The sequence below is a fragment of the Sceloporus occidentalis genome, unplaced genomic scaffold (assembly GCF_023333645.1).
Source record: "Sceloporus occidentalis isolate IW3139 unplaced genomic scaffold, rSceOcc1.0.p SCAF_4, whole genome shotgun sequence".
Classification (NCBI taxonomy): Eukaryota; Metazoa; Chordata; class Lepidosauria; order Squamata; family Phrynosomatidae; genus Sceloporus; species Sceloporus occidentalis.
In genome coordinates, this window is record NW_028316984.1 from 165,737,734 (window position 1) to 165,763,746 (window position 26,013).

The window sequence follows — 26,013 nt, forward strand, 5'->3', positions numbered from 1 at the left end:
CAACACTGAACCTAGAGTGTATCCCACTTATAATGAATATAAATAAGTCACCTGTTGCTCCAGATCTTCCCAGAACATCTGGAGCCATGCATTGCAATACCGGCCTGCTGTTTACAATGTGCCACACTCTGCTATCCAGCATGGCTGCTACAGCAGCAAGTCACTAGCTCTGAGCTGAAAACAAGTAGCCCAGCCATGTGACTGATGCTGGGTACCTCGTTCTGATGTCAGAGTGAGTGATATGCTTCCACAGCCACTGGACCAGGCAGTACTGCAGGAGGCACATGCAAACAACCACCCAGTATCACAACAAAGAACTTCATGTAAGAGGGTGACATTGAGCAGCTCTGGGGCCAGAATATTACAGGCTACTCCCAGAGTTCTGACCTGTGCAGACACCACCTGAGTTATGTTTTGAAATTAACATTTCTCTGAATTTTTCACTGGAAGTCCCTAATCAACAATGCACATATTACTATGAAGTGCACACAAAAATGTATGTGTCACTAAAAAATAATGTTGGAAAGTCATTGCTTTAGGAATATTTACTGCAAAAGAGTGTATATTTACCAAAATTGTGTATAGAAATGCACAGTTTGGGAGATATTTGCACAAAATTGCAAATGACTTTTAAGTGAACTTTAAAAAGCACCTCAAAGCTGAGCAGAGCTAACATAAGACTGAAAAAAGTAAGAAGCAAAGAGAAATGAAAACTGATGCATTCATTCAACCCTACTGGATACGAAGTGAGAATCATTAGCAATACATAGGTGGGTGTACTTCTCTTTCGGCTCCACTGAATATCTGCACCAAAATATAGTGCTGCTGTGTTTGCTCTTTAGCAAGATCCTTGATAAGAATCCCCTGTGTCACAATGAGCCTGCTTGCAGGCAACAGAGCATCCTACCAATGACTGCCAAGTCAATCAAATCTGAAGGGTGAAGGACAAATATCTCATAACTTAATTTGTGTTGATGCAAAAAAAGAAAAAGAAAGGACGTTTGGGAGTCTGTCCATTTTAGGAATGAACAAGGAAAGAAAGGCAATGATAACATGAAGTAGAGCACTAGCTGGGATCATATCCAAGGTCAGGTACAAAAATCAAAAAGCTGACTCACTCTTCCATGATGGGACAACAATCTCAAGGTCTAGACTGTCAGTAAGGACAATGTCATGGCAAACTGTTCGAGAAGGGGCATTGCATTTCAATTGGATGTTTGAATGAATAGTCATTTCCCTTTAGGATTCTCCAGGGAATGGGAAGATTTGCTTAGGGAAAAGCTAAGCATAGACATTGTTCGGGGAGAAAGGAGGCCTGAAGTACATTATGTATCAGGCAGCCTTCATGGAGATGTGTTCTTGCTTTTGTTAAGGCTACACTAGTGCTTAGTCCCCTCCATCTCAGATATGCAGAGTTGATTGTGGCTAATCAGTGGGAAGAAATACAAGCATGAGCTTAGAATCATAACAGTGGGAAGTATTCTCGAAGGTCATCTAGTTGAATGCCCTGCAGATGTGGGAAATCTACCACAGGACCACTGATAAATGGCCATCCATCCTCTGCTCCCAGACATTAAATGAAGGAAACATGACCATTTTGAGAAATGATCAGTTCCCCTATTGAAAAGTTTGTTGTCATATATTTAAAAGGTTTTTCTTTTCTTTTGTAGAAAAAATCTGCCCAAGATGGCATACAAGATCAAATGAACAGCATTTTGAAAAATATAGCTAAGCAAGCATATAAAGATAATTAATGGGCCAAATGCCTATAGTAAGGGAACAGAATGTCTCAAGGATCTCCTTCAGCAGGGACAACCACACCTCTTTGCTTTGGTCACAGAGTAAATCCTTTCCTGTCTCTGATCATGACATAATTCAAATGCTGCAGGGGAAAATGCTGGGGGAAAGAAGATATTTAAAAAGACGTCAAGAACTAGGACGTCTGCATTTCCCATTTGGTGCCTTCCAGATGTGCTGAACTACAACTTCCACCATCTCCAGCAACCATGACCTATTGGGCATGATGGTTGGGGATAATGGAAGTTAAAATCCATTAAATTTTGAGAGCATTTTATTGAGGAAGGCTGAGTGAAATTCCCCTGTATTTAGAATGACTTGTTTCTGGATTAAGACTCCTGGTACTGAAAATTTAGCAGTTCATAATGGCAGAGATTGGAGAGGAAATATTTTTGAACAACTACTACTTCAATCGCCCAGTTGCTGTGCTGGCTAAAAGATTCTGGGAATTATAGTGCACAAAGTAACTCCACTGAGCTCTACAAATTTGTATAATCAGTTTCATTTTGGATATTAAGAAATCAAAAATGAAAAGCACTGTACTTACACAACCACCACATCTTGCAGAACTTGCCCCCAGGAGAATCAAAAGGCTTCTTTTCCTTATTCTTTTTCCAAAGAAAAAGTTAAAAATCACAACAGAGAAAAAACAAACATTTTTTTCTTTAAAAAAAATCAATACCCTTTATTTTTATCTATTTGTGAAATGCAGCATAATATGTAAAGATATTTTCATGCAAACATATGTCTTACATAGAAGGTCTGCTTTCTACATGTGCACGCAGCTTTTTATCCCATCAGTAATTACTTCCTGAAGATGTTCTAATGGTCAAAACACCTCATCAGAATGTATTATATTTTTGTTTTGTGGGTGCATGTCATTACAGCCAACTAATATGGATGGAAAATGTTACAGAAGGAGAATGATTGAGTGCCTTCTGCTTCAAGAGCAACAATGAATTTGCTTTGTATTGGATTCACATAGGACATGTCAACATAAAGGGAAAAAACCCATACTCACCCCAAACCAGCTGAAACAACATACAGCCAGTTCCTCTGCAAAACCACTGCTTTTAACCTTTAATCCAATTTAAGAAAACTCACCAATTATGCTGGCGCTTCCAGAAAACTCAAATGTGACCTCAGTGTTTTTGTAAGTGTGGACACCTGGATCCGGCTGCATTTGGATGGGTGGAAACCATTGCCATTTTTAAAAAGGGGGGCAGTACTATTTACCATGGATCCCAGACACTCGTTGCCAAAAAGAAAACTTCCCCTTGGGTCCTCTGCTGTGGCCACCTTCCGAGGCAAGCACCTCCCTTCCAATGGAGCCCCACTGTCAAAACATCACGTGTGGTGTCAGAACAAGGCACCCAGACATATGATCAATAAGGAAGGAGTCACTCTATCCCCTCCTTGTTGGTGACATGGCTGGAAGCTCTGGTCTGACCTCACTAGAAGTAAAATCACTAGCCAGCAAGGGAAATGAGGCCAGTGAGGCAGCAGCAGTGGCCCCAAGGAGGATAGGCCACTGGTGCTGATATGTGGTCAACCTGGTCAACCATCTGGACAGCAAGGTAAGTTCACCTCGTTGTCATGCCAGTACATGTGGTAATCAGTTAGTGGATCCAGGGCAGTTCCAGACAGGGACGTAGCCAGGATTTTAGGAGGGGGGGGGGGGGTCCAGACTAAGTGCCACCATTATAATGGGGCTTGGGTGCGGCGGCGCAGCAGCACACACCATTCATTTTTCTAACGGAAGGGGGGGGTCCGGACCCCAAGATCCCCCCCTTTGGCTACATCCCTGTTCCAGAGCAGAATACTCTAGTTTGTGCCTTGATTTTTTTGGCTAGTGTAGACATGCCCATAGATATTACATACCCATAAGACAATTGGGAATGTGGTGACAAAACCAGAGGAAACAGTGAATTCTTATTTTACATGGCATGGTGTCTTGATCCTAAAGGGCTGCTTTTCACATCAGCCCTTCCTTTGGGTATCTTTAGAAGCCACCTTCCAAGTGTCCCAATAGTCCAAAGTGACATGGATGGAGACTGGGGAAAAAGCAGCAGTTGATGATAATGATGGCTCAGATGTCAGTGAGGCAAAGAATTCACTCCATGTTTTAGACCGAATTTTAAATGTGATATCCTCAGAGCTAAACTATATTCCCAAATTAAGTCCAGCACCTTGGGGGACATCGTTAAAGTTTAAATTGAAATATGGAGTGGCTTTGCTACCCTACTGGCATGGAAGTTGCTAGAGGAGAGGGCTTTCTTGGTGTCTTTGGAAGAATTGAAGATATTTTAATTTCCCCAGAGCCACAGGATTTGATATCAGGCAAGCCAACCTAAAGGAAAACTCCATAAAATGTCTTTTTTTACATTTCATGTGGCTCACACTAGAGGCTTGTAGTCTGAGCAAAGAGAATGCCTCTTCTTTCATTTTGGGTGAGGTGCTTGCCCTGCTTGGACTATGGCCCAGCTCTTGCTTTTATGTGTTTGTTTGTTTAAATATTTATATCCCATTCAAGGATCTTTAAAGCGTCATACCATAAAATCAATTTGAATTGGATTTTTTAAAAATTAAATAATCAGAACTATTTTAAAATAAGACTAAAAGTGTATTACACTATTTAACACTTAAAACAGGCCATGCTGTTAAAACAATTTACACTTTTAACCCTCTATTATGCTTTAAAATTTTGGTGCTCATATGTGTTATGGTTTTATTGCACCTGGGCTGTTTTAACTGATTTTTAATGTTTTCCTGCCATATTGTTTGTGGTTGTGCTGTAAATAAACAAACAAGCAAACAAATAGGTGGTATTTGCATAAAGAAAAGGTGAAGTGTATTTTCTTATGGTTTCTTCTTGCTCGGTTTGTGGGTGAATGCCATCATTTGATATCCTGACCTGTGTGCTGTATTCTGAATTTTGCTGATGCAAGTTCCTATTCCAAAAGGGATGGGTGGGTTTTGACATTGTGCAAAATCAGCTCTAGAACAAAATATGTTTAACTGAAATATGGTGATAGCTTCTTTTTCACTCTCTCTTTCACTCTTTTTCTCACTCTTATTTTAAAAGAAGGCACCTTCCACTTTGGGGGCCCGACATGACTGCTTCTCGAACTGACTCTGTTAACTGCCTCTGTTGAACTGAATAAATACACAACTGGGAGTAACATTCTAGATCAGCCTTGTCCAACCTGGTGCCTTCTTCAGGCCTTGGCTAATGGTGTACCTCATACTTGGGCACTGTCTGTGAGAGCTGGACACAGGTTTTGTAGTCCAACACATCTGGAGGCTATCAGTAGCCTTACATGGATAGGTGGTCCTCAGAGGCCATAATGAAGATAAAACAGACTATCTAGTGAAAAGTAACTCACACTATGGAATCATTAAGAATAGATTCCCCCTTCCCCTTTTTAAAAAATGAGACTGCAGGGTTTTGATCCTTGAGATGCCTCTTATCTCCCATGTACAATATGAGCTCTTCACCCTGTTGAAAGAATTACGTTTAGTAAAGTGCTAATCTGGGGGCCTGCATTCAAGGTCTTGCTACTTAGAGCCTTCCTCACTCAATAATTCAGTTCACTCTCTCCCTTGGTTTCTTCCTGACGCAAGGGAAATGATGCCTCTTGCTCTCTCCTTGGCTGATCACCTCTCAAGCGGGAGATGGACAGGAGTTCTGTGTTTTTGTATTCTTCTATCCCCAAAGGCAACTGAAACTCTCAGGATGCAGTTCTTTCCTTACATTCATGCATCATTGCCTGTTCCAGCTGACCTTAACCTGCTCCTTCCCTGAGATGGGTTGGATTACAGCACCCATTGCCCTTAGCCATGCTTGCTGGGAAGGACAGGAGCTGTAGTCAAAACATTCTGGAACAAGGAGATTAGCCTGAACATGTCCGGAACCTTTGGGCATCATTGTGCTCCACTCCAATAATCTTCTTTGTTGATCTTTGGATCGAGATGGGCTTCAAGACACCCTGTTAGGCAAGGATCTGTACAGCAGATCCTTGGAATTTGAGCCTAATTCTGGCTCTCCCCCCACTTCCTCTATAGTAAAAGGCCAACACGTTGTTCTGCTAACCTGACATGCCATGCAATCAGAAGATGAATTCTATTCCTGCACCCTGGAGTGGAAGGAGGTGATGGGGAAGAGGGCAGCTAAGTGCTTTCCATTTGTGAACTCCATCTGCCTCTCTAGCATCTTGCAATCCTTGTGCCTGAAAATACTTAAGCGACCACACTATATTCTTTTTGAGAAAATGGCATTCTTTGTCTATTGGGGTCAGTTTTTTAAACTGGGAGAAAACAGCTTCAGCTCTCATATTGAGCAAATCCCACAGGACATCTATGCTGTGCTTACAGCCTACTCACGACAACACAGTCTACTTTTTAGATGGCAGAAGGTTCTGCTGTTGCTATTCCTACTGAACATGAAGCAGGAAAGGCAGGGTTGGAGGAAACTGAGGGAGAAAACAGGAAGGTATAGTGATAAAATGATCCATAGGCCCAAGGGCAGGTCTGATGCCTATATTTAACAACCTAATCATTAGCACCATTGGTGCAGTGGGACCTTTTGAAGTCAGACACGCATCAGTAACCATGTCTGCAAGAAGAATCATCCCACCCACTCCTCAAAAATAGAATAGAAAAGAAAAGGGCAGGCAGCTATATTGATTCATATGCCAACTTGCCAGAAATGGCAAGATCTTCACCAGAAACTGGTCTTTTGTAAAACAAATGGATCTTAATTACCTATTCAAACCTGTGGTGCACCAGACATTTTGTGTTCCATCAGGGATAATTCATAACAAGAGATTATCCGTGGAAAAAATCTACCCACACCCCAATGATACTCTGAGGATTGCTCAGAGGGAACAAGGAAGTGTGCAGGTAATGGCAGATGGTGTCACTTACCCTGTCAATGAAAAAGCCCTGACACTCATATCCAGGAAGCCCTGGTTCCTCTACCTCACTGATTTGCTGCCATAGCTTTCCCTTTGTCTCTTGTGATTGTTCTCCACCTCTCCCCTTCTAGAACACAAAGTTAGCCCTGTTAAGCTTGAGAGTCACTTCTCTTGTTATAGGTGGCAAGGCTGAGGAATGAGGGAAAGGAGCTAGCAGCCCAGAGGGCTGCCTTCCAGCACAGCAAGGGCATCTGTGCGCGTAGCTGTGTGTGGGCCTGTGTGTACACACGCATGTGCACATCCACTTGCACTGGGAGGGCGAAGCCTCACTTCTCCTTCTGCCTCTGGTAGTCACTTCCAACGTTGAGCATGGGGATGAGAAGTCCCAGCAGCCACCTTTTCCCAAAGACATCCTCCAGGTTTTTTTTCCAGGGCCTAGCTCGTACCGCCATCCCTTTCCGCACCTGGTACCTGGTTTGCCCTCTCAGGATCAGCAGCATTTGGTGGCAACAGAAGCCAGCGCAAGCAAGTCCAATCCCCAGCCAGAGGTAAAGCATGAGGATGACAAACATTTCCGAGCTGAGAAGAGCGCCTGCAGACCCATAGTCAACAGAAGGCATGGGTGGGGAGAGAGAAAGTAAAATAAATGTTATTGCATTATTGTAGCCAAATTGAAGATTCCAGAGTAAAACGAGTTTGCATACCCCCCAACCATCCAGACCTAGCAGAGGCAGTCCCAATTAATCCTCTACCATCCTAGTTTTCCAGCTCCTTTTAAAATCTCAATTTTATCTTGCCACCACCTCTTTTCACCTTTGTCCTCAACTTAGTTCAAATGTTGTAAATTGTGTTCAAAGTACAAAAATAGTTTGCACACAGTTAACAGAGGAGAGAGGAGAGGGGATGATGAAGTGTTGCCCTTCTCAGTAAGCTTAGGCAATTGCAAACTCCTACAGTTTTTTCCCGTGTTCTTATGTGTTCTTCCTCAATAATAACTGTTGACATCTTCACCACAGTCTAATATTGCTTGGCCACACATGCCCTGGTTTTCATCTGTGAAATGTTGGGGGATGTGGGTTTATACATATATTTTATCATGTGGAGGGCTTGGAAAGGTTATTTTGGACCAGAACTCAAAATGATATCCTGCCCAGCATGGCCATTAGGGCTTCTTGGAGTTGTCATTCAAAAAGTAAGTTTCCCAGGGTCTGATTAGGGTTGTGGGATGAGTGGTCCTGCAGATGTTTTGATACTGTAATTCCCATCATACCCAGCAGCAGTATCAATGGTAACACACTCTACAACATTGTGTTACACTTAAATTACAGTACATCAAAATAGCAGCTTCCCATAGCCCTAGATGAGTAACAGGAAGCATGGGAAAAGTTCAAAGGAAAAACAGGCCCATTTGACTTTCCCATTCCCACCCCACAATCAACCCACACCAATCTGTGCTTGTCATATGGACCAGCCCAGTCAGGCTAGCAGGATCTGAAATCTCACAGGCATCTGAATGGAAGGATATCTGGAAGGATGCAAAAAAATATGCCCTGCTGGCACAACTGGACTTCCTCAGTTTGATACTCTTCACATGCATTGGACTACAATACCTATCAACCCCAGTCACCATGACCAATGGTACTGGGGAGTGGGGACAAGCTGGAGAAGTCCACATTAGAAGAGTGCACTGCCTCCCTAGAAAGCTATTGGCTTTCAGGGATTGTACCTGGTGTTGGCAGTATCAACTTACAGTGCTTCCTCCCCTCAAACTATTGACCACAGTAGCTGGGGTTTGTAGGTATTGTAGTTCATTATATGTGAAGGGTATCAAGATGAAGAAGGTCTAGTTGTGACAGCTGTGTATCTGTGTATCTGCACACTTCTAAGCAGCTGGCTTATTGGTGAACCAGAGAGTCCCCTGCTCCTGCTTCTGCTCCTCTTTGCTATTGCTGCCTGATTTCTCTGCACAAGCAGACAGAACCAGGATGGAAGAGCAGCAGCAACAACAACACTGTCTTCATTTGCTTTGTCCTCTTCTGATCATTTGGAGTCCAGGGGGAGAGATGGCATGTGGTCAGGAGGGTAAAGGTAATGGGGAGCAGAATGCTGTGCAAGAAGCCCAATACCCCCTCCAGATTTTGAGCTGGCACTGTTAACTTACATCCAATGGCTTACCAAAAGCTCAAGAGCAGGGGAACATGCTGTCCTCCAGATGCTGTGGACTGCAACTGCTATCAGCCCTAACCAACACAACTAATGCCAAGGGATCATGAAAGTGGCAGACAACAACATCTGGAGGGCCATATGCTCCTCAAATCTGCTGTAGCTGCTGCTAAGAGGTAGATTTAAAGGTACCAGTAGCTAGTTATCTCACAGTGCAGCAAGCAGAGGCAAAATAGACTGTATACAAATGGTCTACTTTGTTATTAGATGGAATAAGGAGGGGAGGTAGGTGCAGGATTTTTTACTTATAATGACCTTAAGGTGAACCTATCATAGGGTTCTCTTGGCAAGTTTCTTCAGCAGGGGCTTACCATTGCCATCCTCTGAGGCTGAGAGTGTGTGACTTGCCCAAGGTTACACTGGTCTCTAAAGTTGTAGTTCAATGCTCAAAAACTAGTACACTGTACTGGCTGTGCCTTCTAGGAGTAAGTCTCATTAAATCCAGTCAGATTTACTTCCAGGTAGACATCATTGCACTTTAGATAAGCCAGTTTTTTCTTAAGCATTCCCTTCATTAAAATATGTGTAATACCTGGTACTCACTGAAGTGGGAGTTAAATCACACATTTCTTTAGTATAGTTTGTTACATGGCTAATTAATTTCTGCTTCTCTAGAACATAAAAATATTGTAGAAAGCTAGTAAGGTGGCCCAGTGTAAAGGGAGAGAGGGCTCCTGCACCTTTAATAATTTTCAATGAAAAAGCCATGTTAGTCTCCTGCAGCATAAAAAGGAGAAGGGAATGGGGAGGGGAGGAATGTAGCTGCACCTTTATGACCAAATTATTTTTTAAATTTTAGCATGAGCTTTCATGGATATCAATCCATTTTTTCAGATGAAGTATAGAACGAGAACAGAGTGCACCCTTTACAGTGATATACTTGCTGAAATTCAATCTTCTACATAACTAGCCTTTAGGGCTGAAGGGTGGGGTATAAGTACTCTAATAAATAAAAATAAAAATAAAACCATGAAAGAAGTAGGAGCCCTGTTCTCCTTAGCATTGGGGCACTCTGTGGTGGACATCTATCCTACTTTGCAGAAAATAGGTCTTCTACAGAAGACAGTTTTTTGTCTGAAGAGCTTTTTGAGGATAATCCCCAGTCCTCTACTGGAAGAGATCTCTAGTCCAAGTCCAGTTTAAAGACAAAGTACCCTAGATGAAGCACCCTGAGAAGGCTGGAGGTCAGCATGGTGTAGTAGTTTCAGTGCTGGGCTGAGTGTTGGGCTAGAGACAAAGGTTTGAAACCCTGCTTAGCCATGGAAACCCACAGGGTGACTTTGGACAAGTCACACTCGCTCAGCCTCAAAAGAAGGCAATGACAACCCCCTCTGAACAAATCTTTCCAAGGAAACACCATGATAGGGTCCCTTTGGGTTCACCATAGGCTGGAAACAACTTCTGGGCAACTACACTAACCCTAAGAAGATTATTTGAAGTTGTCGATCAACATTGGCAATAATCTTTGAGAACTCCTGGAGAATAGGAGAAGTCCCAACAGACTGGAGGAGGGCAAACATTTCCCCCTTCAAGAAGAGGGAAAAAAGAGGATCCCAACAATTATTGTCCATTTAGTCTGACATCAATACCAGGAAAGATTCTAGAGCAGATCATTAAACAGAGAGATTGTGAACATCTAGAAAGCAATGCCATAATCACTAAAAGTCAACGTGAGCTTCAGAGAAACAAGTCATGCCAGACAAATCTGATCTCTCTCTCTCTCTCTCTCTCTCTCTCTCTCTCTCTCTCTCTCTCTCCCTCCCCCAGCTTGCTGGATGAAGGGAATACTGTGGGTATAGTATATCTTGATTTCAGCAAGGCCTTTGACAAGGTTCCTCATGGCATTCTTGCAAACAAGTTTGTAAAATGTGGGCTAGACAAAGTAACTGTTACATGGATTTGTAATTGGTTAACCGGCCGAACCCAAAGGGTACTCAACAATGGCTGCTTTTCATCCTGGAGAGAAGTGACCAGTGGGGTCCCACAGGGCTCTGTCCGGGGGCCAGTGCTATTCAACATCTTTATCAATGACTTGGAGGACAAAATTGGGGGCATACTTATCAAAATTTCAGATGACACCAAATTAGGAGGAGTAGCTAATACCCCAGGGGACAGGATCAAAATTCAAGATGACCTGAATAGACTAGAAAGCAGGGCCAAAGCTAACAAAATGAAATTCAACACAGAGAAATGTACGGTATTGCACTTAGGGCAGAAAAATGAAATGCATAGATATAGGATGGGGGACACCTGGCTGAATGAGACTACATGTGAAAGGGATCTGGGAGTCCAAGTAGACAACAAGTTGAACATGAGTCAACAGTGCAATGCGCAGCTAAAAAGGCCAATATGATTTTAGGCTGCATCAGTAGAAGTTTAGTGTCTAGATCAAGGGAAGTAATAGTGCCACTGCTTTTGTCAGGCCCTACCTGGAATACTGGTGCCTCTTCCTTTCCTGAAACCTGCTTGGACCTCTGGGATTTTTTGCTCCAGGTATGGTTGGAGCCTATGTTACAGAATTTTAAGCATGATTTTGCTTTCATGGGAGATTAGTGCTATGGTTCTATAGTTGCTGCAGTCTCTTGTGTCTCCTTTGATTGCTTCCAATCTATTGGCCATCGTTTTGTTGGTTAGAACTAGAGTTAACTCTGTCAATGTGGATTGCAACAGTTCTGTTGGAATATCATCTGTTCCTGGGAGTCTTTTTTTTTTTGCCATTTCCTTGATTGAAGCTTCCACCTCAGTTTTTAGAATTTGGGGTTCATCTTCACATGGCTCTTAGTTCCATGTGTCCTTCATGTTGTGATCTCTTTTATATAACTCTTCTGTGTATTGCATCCATCATCTTTTTATTCCTTTCTGGTCTTGAATTATGTTATTTTTATTGTCGTAGAGCGTCCCGGTCTTTGGTTTAAACTTTGCCTTGATTTCTAGAATCTTGTGGAATAGATCTGTCATCCTTCCCTTTTTGTTGTTGTCTTCTATTTTTCTACATTTGTCATTGTAGTATTTTCCTTATCTTTGCGCATTAGCCGTTGTATTGTTGCATTCATGGTTCTTAATTTATTCCTGTCTCCTTTTTGTTTTGTTTCTCTTCTTTCCTTTATTGCTTATAGTGTTTTATCTTTCATCCATGGTTTCTTCACTTTCCTTTTGTCTGCTGGAAGCGTCTTTATGCATTCTTCTTTTATTATGTCCCTGGCTTCAACCAAAGCTTTTCCGATTCATGATATATTATTCTTAGTATTGCAAATCTGTTCCTAATATTGTCAATGAGTTCTGTGGAAATGTTGTTTAAATCATATTTTGGTATGGTGACTGGTTTTCTTCTGTTATTCAGTTTTACTTTTATTTTTGAAATGAGTAGTTCATGATCTTTGCCACAATCAGCACCTGGTCTAATCTTGGCCACTAGTTTGTAGCTTTGCTATATTTTACTTCCAATTATGTAATCTATTTAGTTTTTCTGTTGACCATCTGGTGATGTCCATGTGTCTAATTTTTTCTCTGGTTGTATGAAAAATGTATTTGCAATGAATAGGTTGTTGGCTTCACAAAAGTCTGTCAGATGCTCACCTGCTTCACCATAGCCTTCTCAATTACAGGGTGAGGCTAGTGGTGGCTGGTAGCTCCAATTTCAGTGGGGCAGTGAATCCATTCTGAGGTTTAGGCTGAATCTGAAGGAATTACTGTATGTAATGTGCTGAACTCTACTCCCAAAATAGGTTCAGAACCTTGGGTAGTTCCTTAAAAATTCCTACCCAACATACTGAACCTGTTTGGAGTAGAGTTCAGCACATTACATACAATTGTTCCTTCCGATTCAGATTAAACTCCAGAGTGGTTTCACCAGCCCACTGGCCTCAGAACTACTAACCGCCACTGAATGAGATATATTTTATTTCTATTCAAGTTATACTACAGATTCCTGTACATTTAAATTAGCATAATATGAATTAATATTTTATTTGTATCTCCTTTCTGGGTATTGAGTAAAAGGCCATCCAAATCATACATTAAAGGACAGGACAGAGGAGTAATAATTTATCAAAATGAGCCTATGAATTTTTCTTTGTTGGGAAGAATGGAAATTTTGAAGATGAACGTGTTACCAAGACTCATTTTCTTATTTCAAAACCTACCCATCCTGTGTAAAGAAAAATACTTTGAAAGTTGGCCAAAAAATCCTTACCAACTTTGTTTGGCAGGGAAAGAAAGCGAGGATTGGGTGGAAGCTGTTAACAGAAGATAAAAGGAAAGGAGGTTGTAACTTACCAAACTTGAAACTGTATTACTATGCAGCATGCCTCCAATGGTTAGAAGAATGGGTTTTTTTGAGAAATGAGGAATTGCTAGAACTAGAGAGTACGAAAATGAGATTTGGGTATCACGCTTTTCTATGGTACGAAAAACTAAATGCAAACTCCGATTTTTCCCATCATTTTATAAGAAATTCATTATATAGGATCTGGTTAAAAATTAAAAAAATGTTCTATAATCAATGGCCATTATGGATCTCAGCCCAAGAGGCGTTCTATAAAAGAACTAAACAAAAAGATCAATGTTGGTTAACATATAAAGATATATTAACAGACGAAAAAGGAAAATTAGTAATGAAATCCAATGAGGAAATAGAAAAATTGACTAACAGAAATTGGCTATTGCAAAGACAACTAATGGAAAATTTTAGAATTGACAAAAAAGAGCATGAATTAACAATTATAAAGAATGAAATTGACAACATTATATTTGATGGGGGAAAAGGTCATATATCCAAATATTACAGAATATTAAAACAAAGAGAGCTGGAATCTGAAACAGTAAAGCAAAATATGATAAAGTGGTCACAGGATATAGGCGAAACAATTGAAATGGATTTATGGGAAAAATCATGGCGAGATTCACATTCCTTCACTCTCTGTCAGAACTATAAAGAAAATTATATCAAAATCCTACATCGATGGTACTTATCTCCAAATAGATTAAATAAAATGTATAAAGCTGGGAGTGGTATGTGCTGGAAATGTGAAAAAAAAAGAGGTACTTTCTACCATTTATGGTGGGAATGTGAAAAGACTAAAAATTACTGGGGGGAAATACAGAATGTTATGTCAAGAATATTAGAAACTGAAATACCATTAAACCCTTTGTTGTTTCTTTTGAACATGACGGGTATATTAGAGAAAAAGATGGAAAAAAAATTTAGAAGACTAATATTATATATGATTACATTAGCCAGAATTACTTTTGCCAGATACTGGAGATCAAGAATGACCCCTGCTATAGAGGAATGGCTAGAAAACCTAACAGAGGCAATGGAAATGGACATACTTACAGCGCGTATGAATAACATGAAATTGGAAGAGAGAGAGAAAGAATGGGAACACTTTAAAAAATTCAAAAAAATGGACTTGGATTAAAAAGAAATCAAAAGAATATATGAATTATAGGAAAGGGCTCATGACTAGAACCAAGAAGGAAAAAGATTTAATATGTAGAAAATTTATGAAGTATGTTAAAGAGATGAATCAAATACAAAACTTTGAGGAAGTCTTTTGTTAGAAGATAAATGAAAATCAGACATAATTGTGTTTTATGTTTTTTGTATAAGAATGTATTGTTTTGTTCGTCTTGTTTTTGGAATATGTGATTTGCATTTTGTATGTTTATTATAATAATAAAAACTATATAAAAAAAGAAATCTCTGGAAAGAAATCATATTGGAACATGGCATGGCATGACTTGGAGCAAGGAGCTTTATCCCATTTGAAGTAATAAAAAACAGGACAATTTCAATGTTGTTGCATTTAATTCCTCTCTTTGGGACTTAACTGTCTTGTCAGATATGCCAAACTTTGCGTTTGTGGTTAAGATATTCATTCCACCAGGGAAGCACATGGCCCTGACTAGAATATACTGTTGGGATTGGGTCAGGAGGCACTTAGCACAGGCATGTTGATTTGGAATGGCTGTTAAGAAGAAATAGCTATTTACAGCTGATTCTGGCTGTAGAAATCTCTTGTTGTTCACTCTTCATATGAACATGTATATTCTCTGCATTTTTAACTGGTGTGTGCCCTCATTAGCACAACTCCTTTACAATCCTAACACATTCTGTGATTTCTGTGAAGCTTGCTTTGTCTTGAACTCTGTTGACTGTGTTCACAGGCTTCTTTCTGCCATAATGAGTGAAATCTTTCTGATCTGAAAACTGCCATTCTCTTTCAAAGGGATGCTCTGGTGCTGAATTAGAACTCCTCAAAATATTCTATTCATTTAAGTCTAAATGGTGATAACAGTTTCTTGTGCCATGATTGCTCTTAATACATTCAAGAAGGCTAGGATGATGGTGTCACTGCCAGTCATTGCTGGTCTGAAATGTTGCTGTGTTTATGCAGTAAGGGTTTAAACACAGAATCATCTCAGATTTTATATATATATATATATATATATATATATATATATATATATAATCACAGTCATTTGAACCCACTGTTGACTATTTCTCTTATACCTGGCATATGGAGATAACACTTCCAAGTATCTGATGAAATGGGTTTTAGTCCACACAGATTCTTATACCACAATAAAATAAGTATGTAGGGAGATCTTGTAGCACCTGTGAGACTGAAAGAAAGACGTTGGCTGCATGAGCTTTCATAGACATCAGTCAGCATCTGAGGAAGTAGACTTAAGTCTAGGAAAGCTCGTGCTGTCAACTTCTTTCTTTCAGTTAGTCTCAAATGTGTTACAAGATCTCTCTACATACTGATTCTACAGACTGACATGGCTATATCTTTGAATTCTCTCACAATAAAATATAAGCCTCTTCATTGTTTTTGCCACAGAAGAAAACACAGCTATTTCTCTGGGTGAAGAACTGTCACAACATTATAGCTAAGTAACAAAACAGATACTATCAAGACATCATCATTTTTGATCCCCACATCTCTATTAGTTCTTGTATGTATTTGCTTTAATCAAAAAAAGAAAAACCTGTACAGTTTAGGAACATAGGAAGATAGCTTATGCTTGAGCCACACCATTGGATCATCTAACCCAGTTTTAATCCAATTGTAAAGGAACTATCTAAATTGCTGACCTATTTGGGGGATAGGACTCAACACTTGGGTAGCTCCACATAGAATCACAAAGTTAGAAGGGACAAGGGCCACCTACTCCAACTCCTTCCCATAGAGAAATACACAACTAAAACTTTGTGTAAAAGATGCCTATCCAACCTCTGTCTAAAGACCTCCCAAGATGGAGAGTTCATCATCCTCCAAGGCAGTTTATTCCATGTCGGACAGCTATCATGGAAACAAAATTCTAACATTTAGGTGAAATCTCTTTTCTTGTAATTTGAATCTGTTGGCTCATATTCTAGTTTCTGCAGCAGCAGAAAACAAGCTGGTTCCAGCTTCTACATGACATCTCTTCATACCCAGCTAAACATATTCTTATAAGGAATGGTTTTTAAATCTTTGAACATCCTGGTCACCATTCTCTGGATACATCCTAGCATGTTGATATCCTTCTTGAACCATGGTGCCCAGAACTGGACACACTATTCCAGACAAGATCTGTCCAAAGCAGAGTAGAGTGGTACTATTACTTCCATTGTTCTGGACACTATACTCCTTCAGATGCCATCCAGAATTGTATTCTCTTTTTTGGCCATTGTACCACATTGTTGACTCATGATTAGTGTATACTCTATTAAGACCCCTAGATTCTTTTCACATGTACCACTTTCAAGCCAGGTCTCATCTAGCTTATATTGGTGCATTTCATTTTCCTTGCCTAGATGTAGTACCTTACCTTTATCCCTGCTGAAATTCATTTTGTTAGTTCAAGCCCACACCACATGATGTGGATTTACTGCCCATGTGATACAGAAGCCACGAGCTACCATTGATTGTCTCCCATCCAATAATCCTAGTACCAACCAGGCCAGACACAAGCTGAGCTGCCAAATCAGATGTTTTCAAGTACATACAGGGGTTACTTCACACCTTTCATCACATAGTAATACATCATATTACCTTACAAACTCCCATTATTCACATACTGTCTCAAAACAGTGCTCAGCTATTAACTCATCCTTCATATACATATATAATATTTCCTTTATATCTTGCCCCCTCCTCCCTCCCTCTCTCCCACCCAGCCGACAGTGTTTCTTATTAATTTCCTTTTTTTCTCTCATGTGGAAGATTGCTTAAACTGTTTCCTTTACATTCTCATATCCCTTCCACTCCTCAACAAACTCAATCATTATTCTCCAGTTACTGAGCCAAACCTGTTCTTTCAGTTGACCAAAATAAGCCCTCCCCTTTTTCCATTATAAAGTCAAACATCATATACAGGGGATTCTAGGAGTTGTGGTCAAAAAAGTAATTGTCCCAAGCTCTACAACGGAAGCAACCCTTCAGCATTATAGATTAGCTTCACATCATTTCCTAGATTTGGCACAAAGAAACAATAACATAAGAATATTTTTAAAAGAGCACCAGACTTGGATATGACCTATTATGTTACAAAACTTTACAAGTTCCTTGCTATATAGTAGAGGAGCTAAAAAACCTTTTTAATGAATTGTGAAGATGCACAATGGGACACCAACAAGACCACACTGTGCATCAATATAAATTGTGCACCGGGCACTTATACACATTATGCACCGGGCATCACACACCAATGCACATTGGCACTTTGCCATCCCTGCTACGTATTAAGGTAACAGCAGCTCTCTACTGGATACAGATGATACACGATTGTGCAAATCTAAATTCTGCAAATGTAGATACACTTATGGAGACATAAGACCCCAACAGGATTCCAGTAGAGTTCTGCTAGATCACATTGGACCCAAGTCCATCTAATACAACATTCTGTTTCAAACTGGGTCAAGCTTACCAAGAGTGGGAACCTTACAAGTAGAACTTGAAGGCAATAGTTTTCCTCTGTTGCTTGTTTTCTGCATCTGCCTTTTGGGGATATATCGCTTCTGAATGTGGAAGATCTATTTACAAGTTTGACTTAATGTTATTTTGTGCTTGAGGCAGAGCAACAAATGATGTCCCTCTGGGTCATGGTCCATAGTACCTGAAACAAGCCAATGGTTTTTGGCGTGTGAAGCAGACATTCTGGCAAGTCTCTTTCTGCCTGACATAAAAATACAACAACAACACAATAACTATTTCTCCCTGAAGGGACTGGCTCACTCTGCCTAATGGTAGGTTCTGTCCTATTTTGTTTACATGGCTAATAGACATCAATGGATTGAGTCTCCATGAATTTTCCATTTTTTAAAAAAAAATGTATTTAAGTCACTGTGAATTCTATAAGACAGGCATATGTTGTGGGAAGAACTACTTTCTTTTCTAATATGTACTTTGCCCTGAATCTGATGAATGACCCTGAGTCTCAGTGTCACAAAAGACAGATGGAGAGAAAGAATGAGAGAATCTCAATTCCTACTTCTTATGGTAGCAAATGACAGCTTGTTACAGTATACTATATGAACACTGTGCCAGCTGGTTATTCCAAGATTCTTCTATAAACTTGAAAAAAGGTGTTAAGGGGATCCATTCAACACTGCCATCTAAGTGCAATGTCATCCTTTGATCCTTGTCAGGTCCCATTCATTTCAGATGGCACCATCAGCACTAAATAGCAAAAGGCAGACCAAGCTCCTTTCAGAAAGCAAAAACAGGCCTGTGTAATTTCTCCCCTGGGTGAGACAGGTTTAAAATCATGGATGAGGAGTCTGGAGACAAACATTAATTGGAAGCCTGTGCAATCTCCTTTCAGGGCTCAAACTCTGGTGGGAGATGTGCAGAGACATTTCCCCAGAAAAGGCTGCAAGCTCCATGTGGGGTCATGTTTTTAATGCTTGCTGAGGGGGGGATAACCAATTTCTTTGCTTCCTTTTCCAAGTATAAATCTCCTCCAGCCACCTACTTTAAAAATCTATGCGGTTTCTTAATCTCCTTCTTGAAGTAAGCAAACAAACAGCTGAAATCGTTGTTTTGATGATTCATTCTGAGCAAAGTTTGCAAAAGCCAGGGATGAGGCAAGTTACAGAGCTCCCCCGTGTTTTAGCACCTGAATTTATTTTTCTTCCAAAGAGACATGAACGGTTCCATGACAATAATGGCACTATGTTGCTATCATGTCATAACAGAAATGCTGAATCATTGTGGTGGTGGTGGTGATGATGATGATGCTTTTTGTATGCAAGCCTAGATTTGAAATCCAGACCAGTCTACCTAAGTGGTAACTGTTCATTCTATAATTATAATTAATCAGTTGATGAAGGTTACTCTATGATACACCAAAGCAAAATGAAATGATTCCTTGTCTTTCTGCTTCAGGCTATTCCCTGTCTGAGATATATAGGAGAAGATGCTGTAAGGGGAAAAAACCAGATACTGGCCCATGGCAGAAGCAGCTTTTGCTCTCTTCAGACTGTTAAGAATAGCAGAAGACCAGACCAAAAGCCTAACTAGTTCAGCATCCCACGGCAGCCAGTCAGATGCCTAGGAATCTATAGGCAGGCCATAAATGCAGTATCAACCTTATAGTTCTGCTTCCCAAGAGCTAGTGTACAGAGCCATACAGTCTCTGATACTGGAGGTTTAACTGTACTATACAGTCATCACTTTCCTTCGTTTTAAACTGTTTTGAGCTGTCTTAGCATGTGACATTGTTAGTATGCTTTTAGTCTCCTTCAATTATATTTACTGCTTTAAATTCTTCATTACTTTGGATGGTTTAACTTGACTTTATTTGTATGCTGTCCTGAAAGTTCATGTTAAATGGCAGGATATTAATAATTCAAAAAGAAATGACTATACATACAAACAATCATGACTATTAGATACAGAGAGCCTTGGTTGGCATTATCATTATGTGCCTTGAAGTCAGCTCTGAATTATGGTGATGCTACGATAGAGTTTCCTTTGTGATATTTATTTAGAGGTTTGCCATAGACTTCCTTATGGATCTAAAGAATGCAACTTGCCCAAGATCACCAAGAGAATTTCCATGACCAATTGAGGATTCAATTTTGGGCAAATCGGTTTAAACCATTTAAAATAATGAGCCTTATTCTCTGTTAACTTTCTAATCCCTATTCAAAACCATCCACACAGCCTGCCATCACTATTTCTAGTAGTACTGAATCCCACAGTTCACATATGCACAGTGTGAAGAAATGCTTCCTTTTATTTTCTCTGAATCTCAGAAGTTCAGCTTCAACAGATGATCACAGGTTCTAGCGTTCTAAGACTGAAGGGAAAACTTCTCCTTACTTTCTTCTTGCCATGCATAGTTTTATGCACCTCTTCATTTTATTAGACTCTTGGGGATGATACATCTTTGTTTTAAATTGCAGCACCCTCTTGACTCATGCAAGTAGCTTGCTCAGATTCCTAATTAAAAGTGAAATGTCCCATAAGAATAGGGCTAAAGTGCAGCAATAGTATATCCTGATAGATACAGTTAAGAGGATTGACAAAGAAGGAACTGAGAAATCAAGGAATCATACCTAAGATCTCCTATGGGATGAACTTTTTTTGTCGTCTTACTTTCCACTTTATAATGCTGAGCAAAGTCCAGGAAGGAAGAGAAACCTGGCATACTCATAGCTTAAGAAATTGATTTAAATGCCTTAATTCCCCTGCATGCATGCACACAAAATGCAACCCAGGGCTCATTCACACTATACAGTTATAGCACTATGATTCCACTTTAGCTGCCATGGTTCCATCTCATACATCTGCAGTGTAGGGAGGGGCATTTAGCATTCTCAACCATAGAGCTCCAGTGTTTCCCTAAACAATAAACCCCATGATTCTATAGGATGGAATCATGGCAGTTAAACAGAATACCACTATAATCATGTACTGTGAATGGGCTGCCAGACTGCATCCACACGGCAGAATTAATACAGTTTGACACTGCTTTTTCTGCCATGCCTCAATGCTATGGAATCCTGCGATTTGTAGTTTGTTGTGGCACCACAGTTCTCTAACAGGTAAGGCTAAATATCTCACAAAACTTCAGATACCAGAATCTGATAGCAGTGACCCATGGTAGTTAAAGAGGTATCAAACTGCATTAGTTCTACAGTATGGATGCATCCTTGGTCTCCTTCAAGGAAACTGAACAGTGAGCTAAATCCAATAGTTCAGCCTCCAGTAGATCATTGAAATGAATTGTACTTATTAGTCAGATTAGTTTAAGTCTTCTTGATTTCAGGGGTCTAAATCCAACACTAGTCCTAACTATTGTAGACCCCTGGAATCAGTGTAAATGAATAGTGCAGTTGACTTTTATGTTAAACCCATCAATCCAGTAAGTTTACGCTGGTTGGAGACTAGCAATTAGATTTAGGTAGTTGGCCTGAACAGCACTAACTGTACATAGTCTGGTATTTCAAAGAGGGGCTGTCTTTATACAAGTGTGTCAGTAAACTGATGTTTGAGTGCTTATCTGCCCAATAAAGTTACCATATTATCTAACAACCAAGCTGGGCTCATTCAGTCTTAGTTGCTACAATAAAACAAACAATAAAAAAGTAGTTATGAACACAAACTAGAGTCAACAATATCATAGATAATCTTGAAGACAATATTGTCAGTCCATGACCTTTCCCCAATCCTTCCTTGTTTGTACAGTGCTAAAAGCAGTAGAGAGCATACAAGCTTCCTTGTAGGATTTATAGTCAGCAAGCTAGAGAAATTCAACATAATCAAGCCTGTTTGGTGAAGAAAATCTTATTTTATGCAGACCTTTTCAAAAACAAAGGACATCATAAATATTCAGTGCTATCCCTCACCGTAACAGTCTTTTGCTTGGGTCTTGAATTTTGATATGGAGAGTGGGAATGGGACTAATTTGAAAACATGAAAACTGAAACTAGATACTCAACATAGATAGAAGGGAATGTCGGTAGGAGGAATAGCAATAGGTTTAGAGCAAAGGAAGAATAACAAGACAAGGCCTATTTGAGCCTACCCAGAAAGGTCAGTATCTGAATTTTTGTTGAGTTCAATCAGGAGATCATTGGCAAGTGTTTCTATAGCACCACAGTAATTCTGATTTTGTCTTCCTCTGCTACCAAATATTCACATTGCAATCTTATTCATGTTTGACCCAGAGAAAAGTCCCACTGAACTCAATGGGACTTTTCATAAATGCATGTATAATAGCAGGCCAAACAGAATCTTATGGATGTTTCCTCAGACATAAGCATGGCTAAATTCAGTTGGACTTACCCTCTAAACAGTAAATGTAAGACAACAGCCTATATGAAGTTTGAAATATCTATTTTCTTCTGCTGATACTGATCTTTTACATATCTAGTTGTTGTGCTTGCCGCAATAAGAGAGGCAATGTCAGGGTGACCATCAGCAGATAACCATGGCCAGGGCTGTCTCAAGGCATTCTGCTGCCTGCAGCGGCAGGAGCAAATGCACACAAACACACACACTCAAGGTGAAAAGGCTGGTCAGGCTATTTTGGCCCCTGAGGCAGAAGATTCCACAAGCACTCAGTTTCCTTAGCAGTAAAAATACAACAAAGATAGCTGATATCCCAGTTCAACTGTCCTTTTGTGATGTCCCAAGTCAGCTGCCCAGAGGAGCTTTCTTTCCAAGGAGTTCCACCAACCTCTCTGTAGGTTGCTATAATAATGCAAACATTCCACCATCTTTCTATGTGCACTAAACCTTGCAAGCAGACAATGGCCTTGGGCTGGTTCTCATTGACTCATCCTTCAGGACTGCTGGGTGCTTTTCTTAGAATCTAATAAATTATACATAGAGTTGGCTGCAACCTCAAGTCAGCACTAAGCTCTCTTTCAGGATGGTTTTTGTCCAGTATCCTGAAAACAATAATAGCCATGCTGGATAATACCTATCTAGTCCAGCACTCTGTTTCCAGCAGGGACTGACAGGATGTCTATGGGAAAGCCACAAGTAGACAGGGACAGAAGAACAGACTTCTGTTATCAGTTCCCAGCAACCAGTATTCAGAGACATACAGCTCCTGAAACTGCAGGTAGCACAAGTCCAGCATGACAACAAACTCTTGATGGCTATATCATTCATGAATTTGCCCTTTCAAAGCCATCCAAGTTAATGGCCATCCTAAAACGAGCAGTGATAGATGGCTACTAACTGCATCAAATCTTGTTTTGCAGTAAATCTTCCAAATTCTGCTAGCTGAATGCCACAGTTTGACTATGCACTGTAGAAAAAGGTATATCTTTTCCTCTGTCCTGAACTGACCTTGGCTGGAGTTATGTTCATTAATCCCAACTAGAGTAGACCCACTGAATCCTTTTTCCCCCCTGAATACATAAGTAAATGAAGTTGGTTCAGTTGATCTACTCTAGCTGGGACTAACAATCAGATTTAGGTCCATAGGTCCTAATATTCCAAGATGGGTGAGAACAAGAGAAGTGGCTCCCTATCCCCTCTCTCCCTACCACGCTTAACTTAAAATATCTCTGTTGTTCCCACTTTATTCTTTTTCCCATTTAGAAAGCCCCAAATATTATCATTCTTCTTCCTTTCAGTTACTCAGGAAATAGCTCTCAAAACAAGCAGTTCTGACTGGTACCTGCCATATTAGTGGGCTGATTAATCTATTCTGGATTTTAGACTGAACTTTAAAGGTGCTTTTCCCAGGTGCTGATCCTATTTGAAGAATGGGATTTAGTGCTTTGAATAGCCCCTTTCAAGTTCATATTAAAATCTAGAGCAGATTTATGGCTTTAATGATAGGGAGGCTATTAATTGCCACTGGAGCCCAGAAGTTATAGCAAGAGATTAATGAAAAATGTAGGAATTCACATAGTTGACATCCATCTTCCATCCTCCAGCACTCCTAATAGTGGGAGAAAAAGAAGAATTCATGGGAAAGGATAATTTCTGAAGAAGGGTGTGGGAGAGAAAGGGAGACAGAAGAGAAGATGCCAGGATGCTGCTTCAGTTAGATAGAAGATACTCACCTGAGAAGAACTGGCTGATGGAGTGAGGCAGAAGGGTGAGGAAAGCCAGTGGGCTGGCAAAGGAGGTGGAGAGCACTGCAGAAATATAAGCCACCCCGGCCACGAGGGAATCAAGACAAGCCAAAGATGTATACAGACAGAACATGACAAAGTTCCTCATATTCCCACTCCCAATGCAGTTTCCCGTGAAGAAACAGTGGTGGTCATGCCTTCGGGTGACCCGGGCGCACAGTCTGCAGAAGTGAGTGCCAGGCAAGACCGAGCCAGGGTGCCCATTCCCATCCTCTTCCTGCCCAGGGGGCACCACTTTGCCTCCATCACCTGCTCCGCCAGAGGCCAACCCTGGGTCCTCCTTAGTGCCCAGGTCCTCGGGGGAGTTCTGTATCACCAGGATGTAGTTGCCCACAGCGTTGGCAGAGAGGAAGAGGAAGAGGGCCCCATGCAGGAGGGCAGAGGAGCAAAGCGGGGCAGCTGAGGGGTCTTGGAACATGCTGGGGATGAAAAGAAAGAGCTGGAGGCCGAAGGTCACTAAGGAGATGCACAGGAAATAAGCAGGTGCCACCACGTTGAGGAACCTGAGCACTAGCATAGTGGATCACATTCCTGCAGAGGGAAGAAAGAGAGACAGAAGAGATGAAGGATCAGTAGGAACCCTTCAGCTGTGCTCCTACTCCCCTTGGCACCCAAGAGGCCCCAGAGATCCCTCTGGTCCTTTCCTCCTCCTGCTGGGAAACAAAACCTTCTCCTTCTCCCAGCTCCTGCTCTCCAATGGCTCTTCATTCCTCTCCCTTTTCCTTGTTGGAGTGACTAGAGGCTGGTCTCTCCATTGTGGTTGTGTGCCTTCAAGTCCTTCCTGACTCATGGCAACCCTAAAGCCCTTCTGAAGAAACTTGTCAAGAAAGCCCCACCTTAAGGTCCTATCATGGAGTTGTCTTGGCAAGTTCCTTCAGAGGAGGGTTGTAGTTGTTGTTTTCTCCATGGCCCTCCTCTGAGGCTGAGAGAGCGTGACTCGCCCAAGGTCACCCATGGCCCAGCAGGGATTGGGACTCCAGAGTCTCCAGAGTTGCAATCCGATGCTCCAACAACTACACCACACCTCCTAGGCATAATCCATAACCTCCTAGGATACATCTACACACAGACACACACACCTTGTACTAAGTTGTACATCCCAGGTCAGAGGTGCCCACAGTGAGAGACCCAGGCTCTTGCCACCCGAGACCTTCAAGTTGGACCTCCAGAGGAGGACCTGGGCATGGGGACCCTGCTCCATAGAGACGCCGGCAGCTTTGCAGCCGCCTCCGAAGCATCTCTTTCACCTTCCCTGCCTTCTGCCGGTGGCATCGCCACCCAGCTGGCTCGCCTGCGTCCCTTTCCCCCTTGGCTTTGCTCTCCCAGCCTCAGAAGTCGGGCTTGCCTGGGAGTGAGTCCCTCTGGCGCTCAACCGGGAAGACTTCCGAGGAGACCTGGTTTGGATGGCGATGCCATTATTGCGGGAGTTGCCTCTTCTCCTCTTGTGGCTGTTGTTATTGATTATGCCTGAGGAGGGAGGGCAAGGGGAGAGGAGAGCAGGGTGCCTCTTCTAATCCGCTGCAATACGGATCGAAAAATCCAGTGCTCTCCTTTAGCAGCCCCCAAAGCTGCAGATTATTCTTACCTTGTCGGCTCTGGTCCTGATCTCCATCCACTGCCATCAAGGGAGGAGGAGGAGGAAGGGGAAGCAGCGGCTTAAGTGCTTGCCCATCTTCCAGCGGTGCAGATGTGTGTGTGTCTGTGTGTGTGTGTGTTATCACTGTGCAGACATCCGAAAGGAAGCCTTCCCTCCCATTCCCCCATTCACGCCCATCCAGACAACCAAACATGGAGGTTCTGGCTATAAGCAGGCATCCACATTGCAGAAGCAACCCGATTTGAGCCCGCCTTAATTCAAGGCTCTGGAATTCTGGGCATGGTCGTTTGTTGTGGCACCAGGTCCCCTCGCTTGCTTGCTACCTGGCTGGCTCTCCCCCCTCCCCAAGCTGACCAGACACGTCCTCCTTTTCCAGGACAGGT

The 26,013-nt window shown here is 41.4% G+C and overlaps 1 protein-coding gene across 2 annotated transcripts; it reads right to left on the reverse strand.

The window, feature by feature from the left end:
• Positions 1–628: 628 nt before the first annotated feature.
• ZDHHC22 (zDHHC palmitoyltransferase 22) lies at positions 629–25,745 on the reverse strand. 2 transcript variants are annotated; one of them, XM_089522268.1, is made up of 3 exons: positions 25,619–25,745; positions 23,962–24,564; positions 629–7,305 (listed from the first exon to the last, which is right to left on the reverse strand). In XM_089522268.1, exons 2-3 carry the CDS (start codon positions 24,548–24,550, stop codon positions 7,040–7,042), a joined length of 855 nt encoding a protein of 284 aa, XP_089378394.1. In that variant the 5' UTR covers positions 24,551–24,564; positions 25,619–25,745; the 3' UTR covers positions 629–7,039. The 2 variants fall into 2 exon arrangements, with proteins under 2 accessions (XP_089378394.1, XP_089378395.1); XM_089522269.1 differs by lacking the exon at positions 25,619–25,745 and adding an exon at positions 25,113–25,158.
• Between the last annotated feature and the right edge of the window lie 268 nt (positions 25,746–26,013).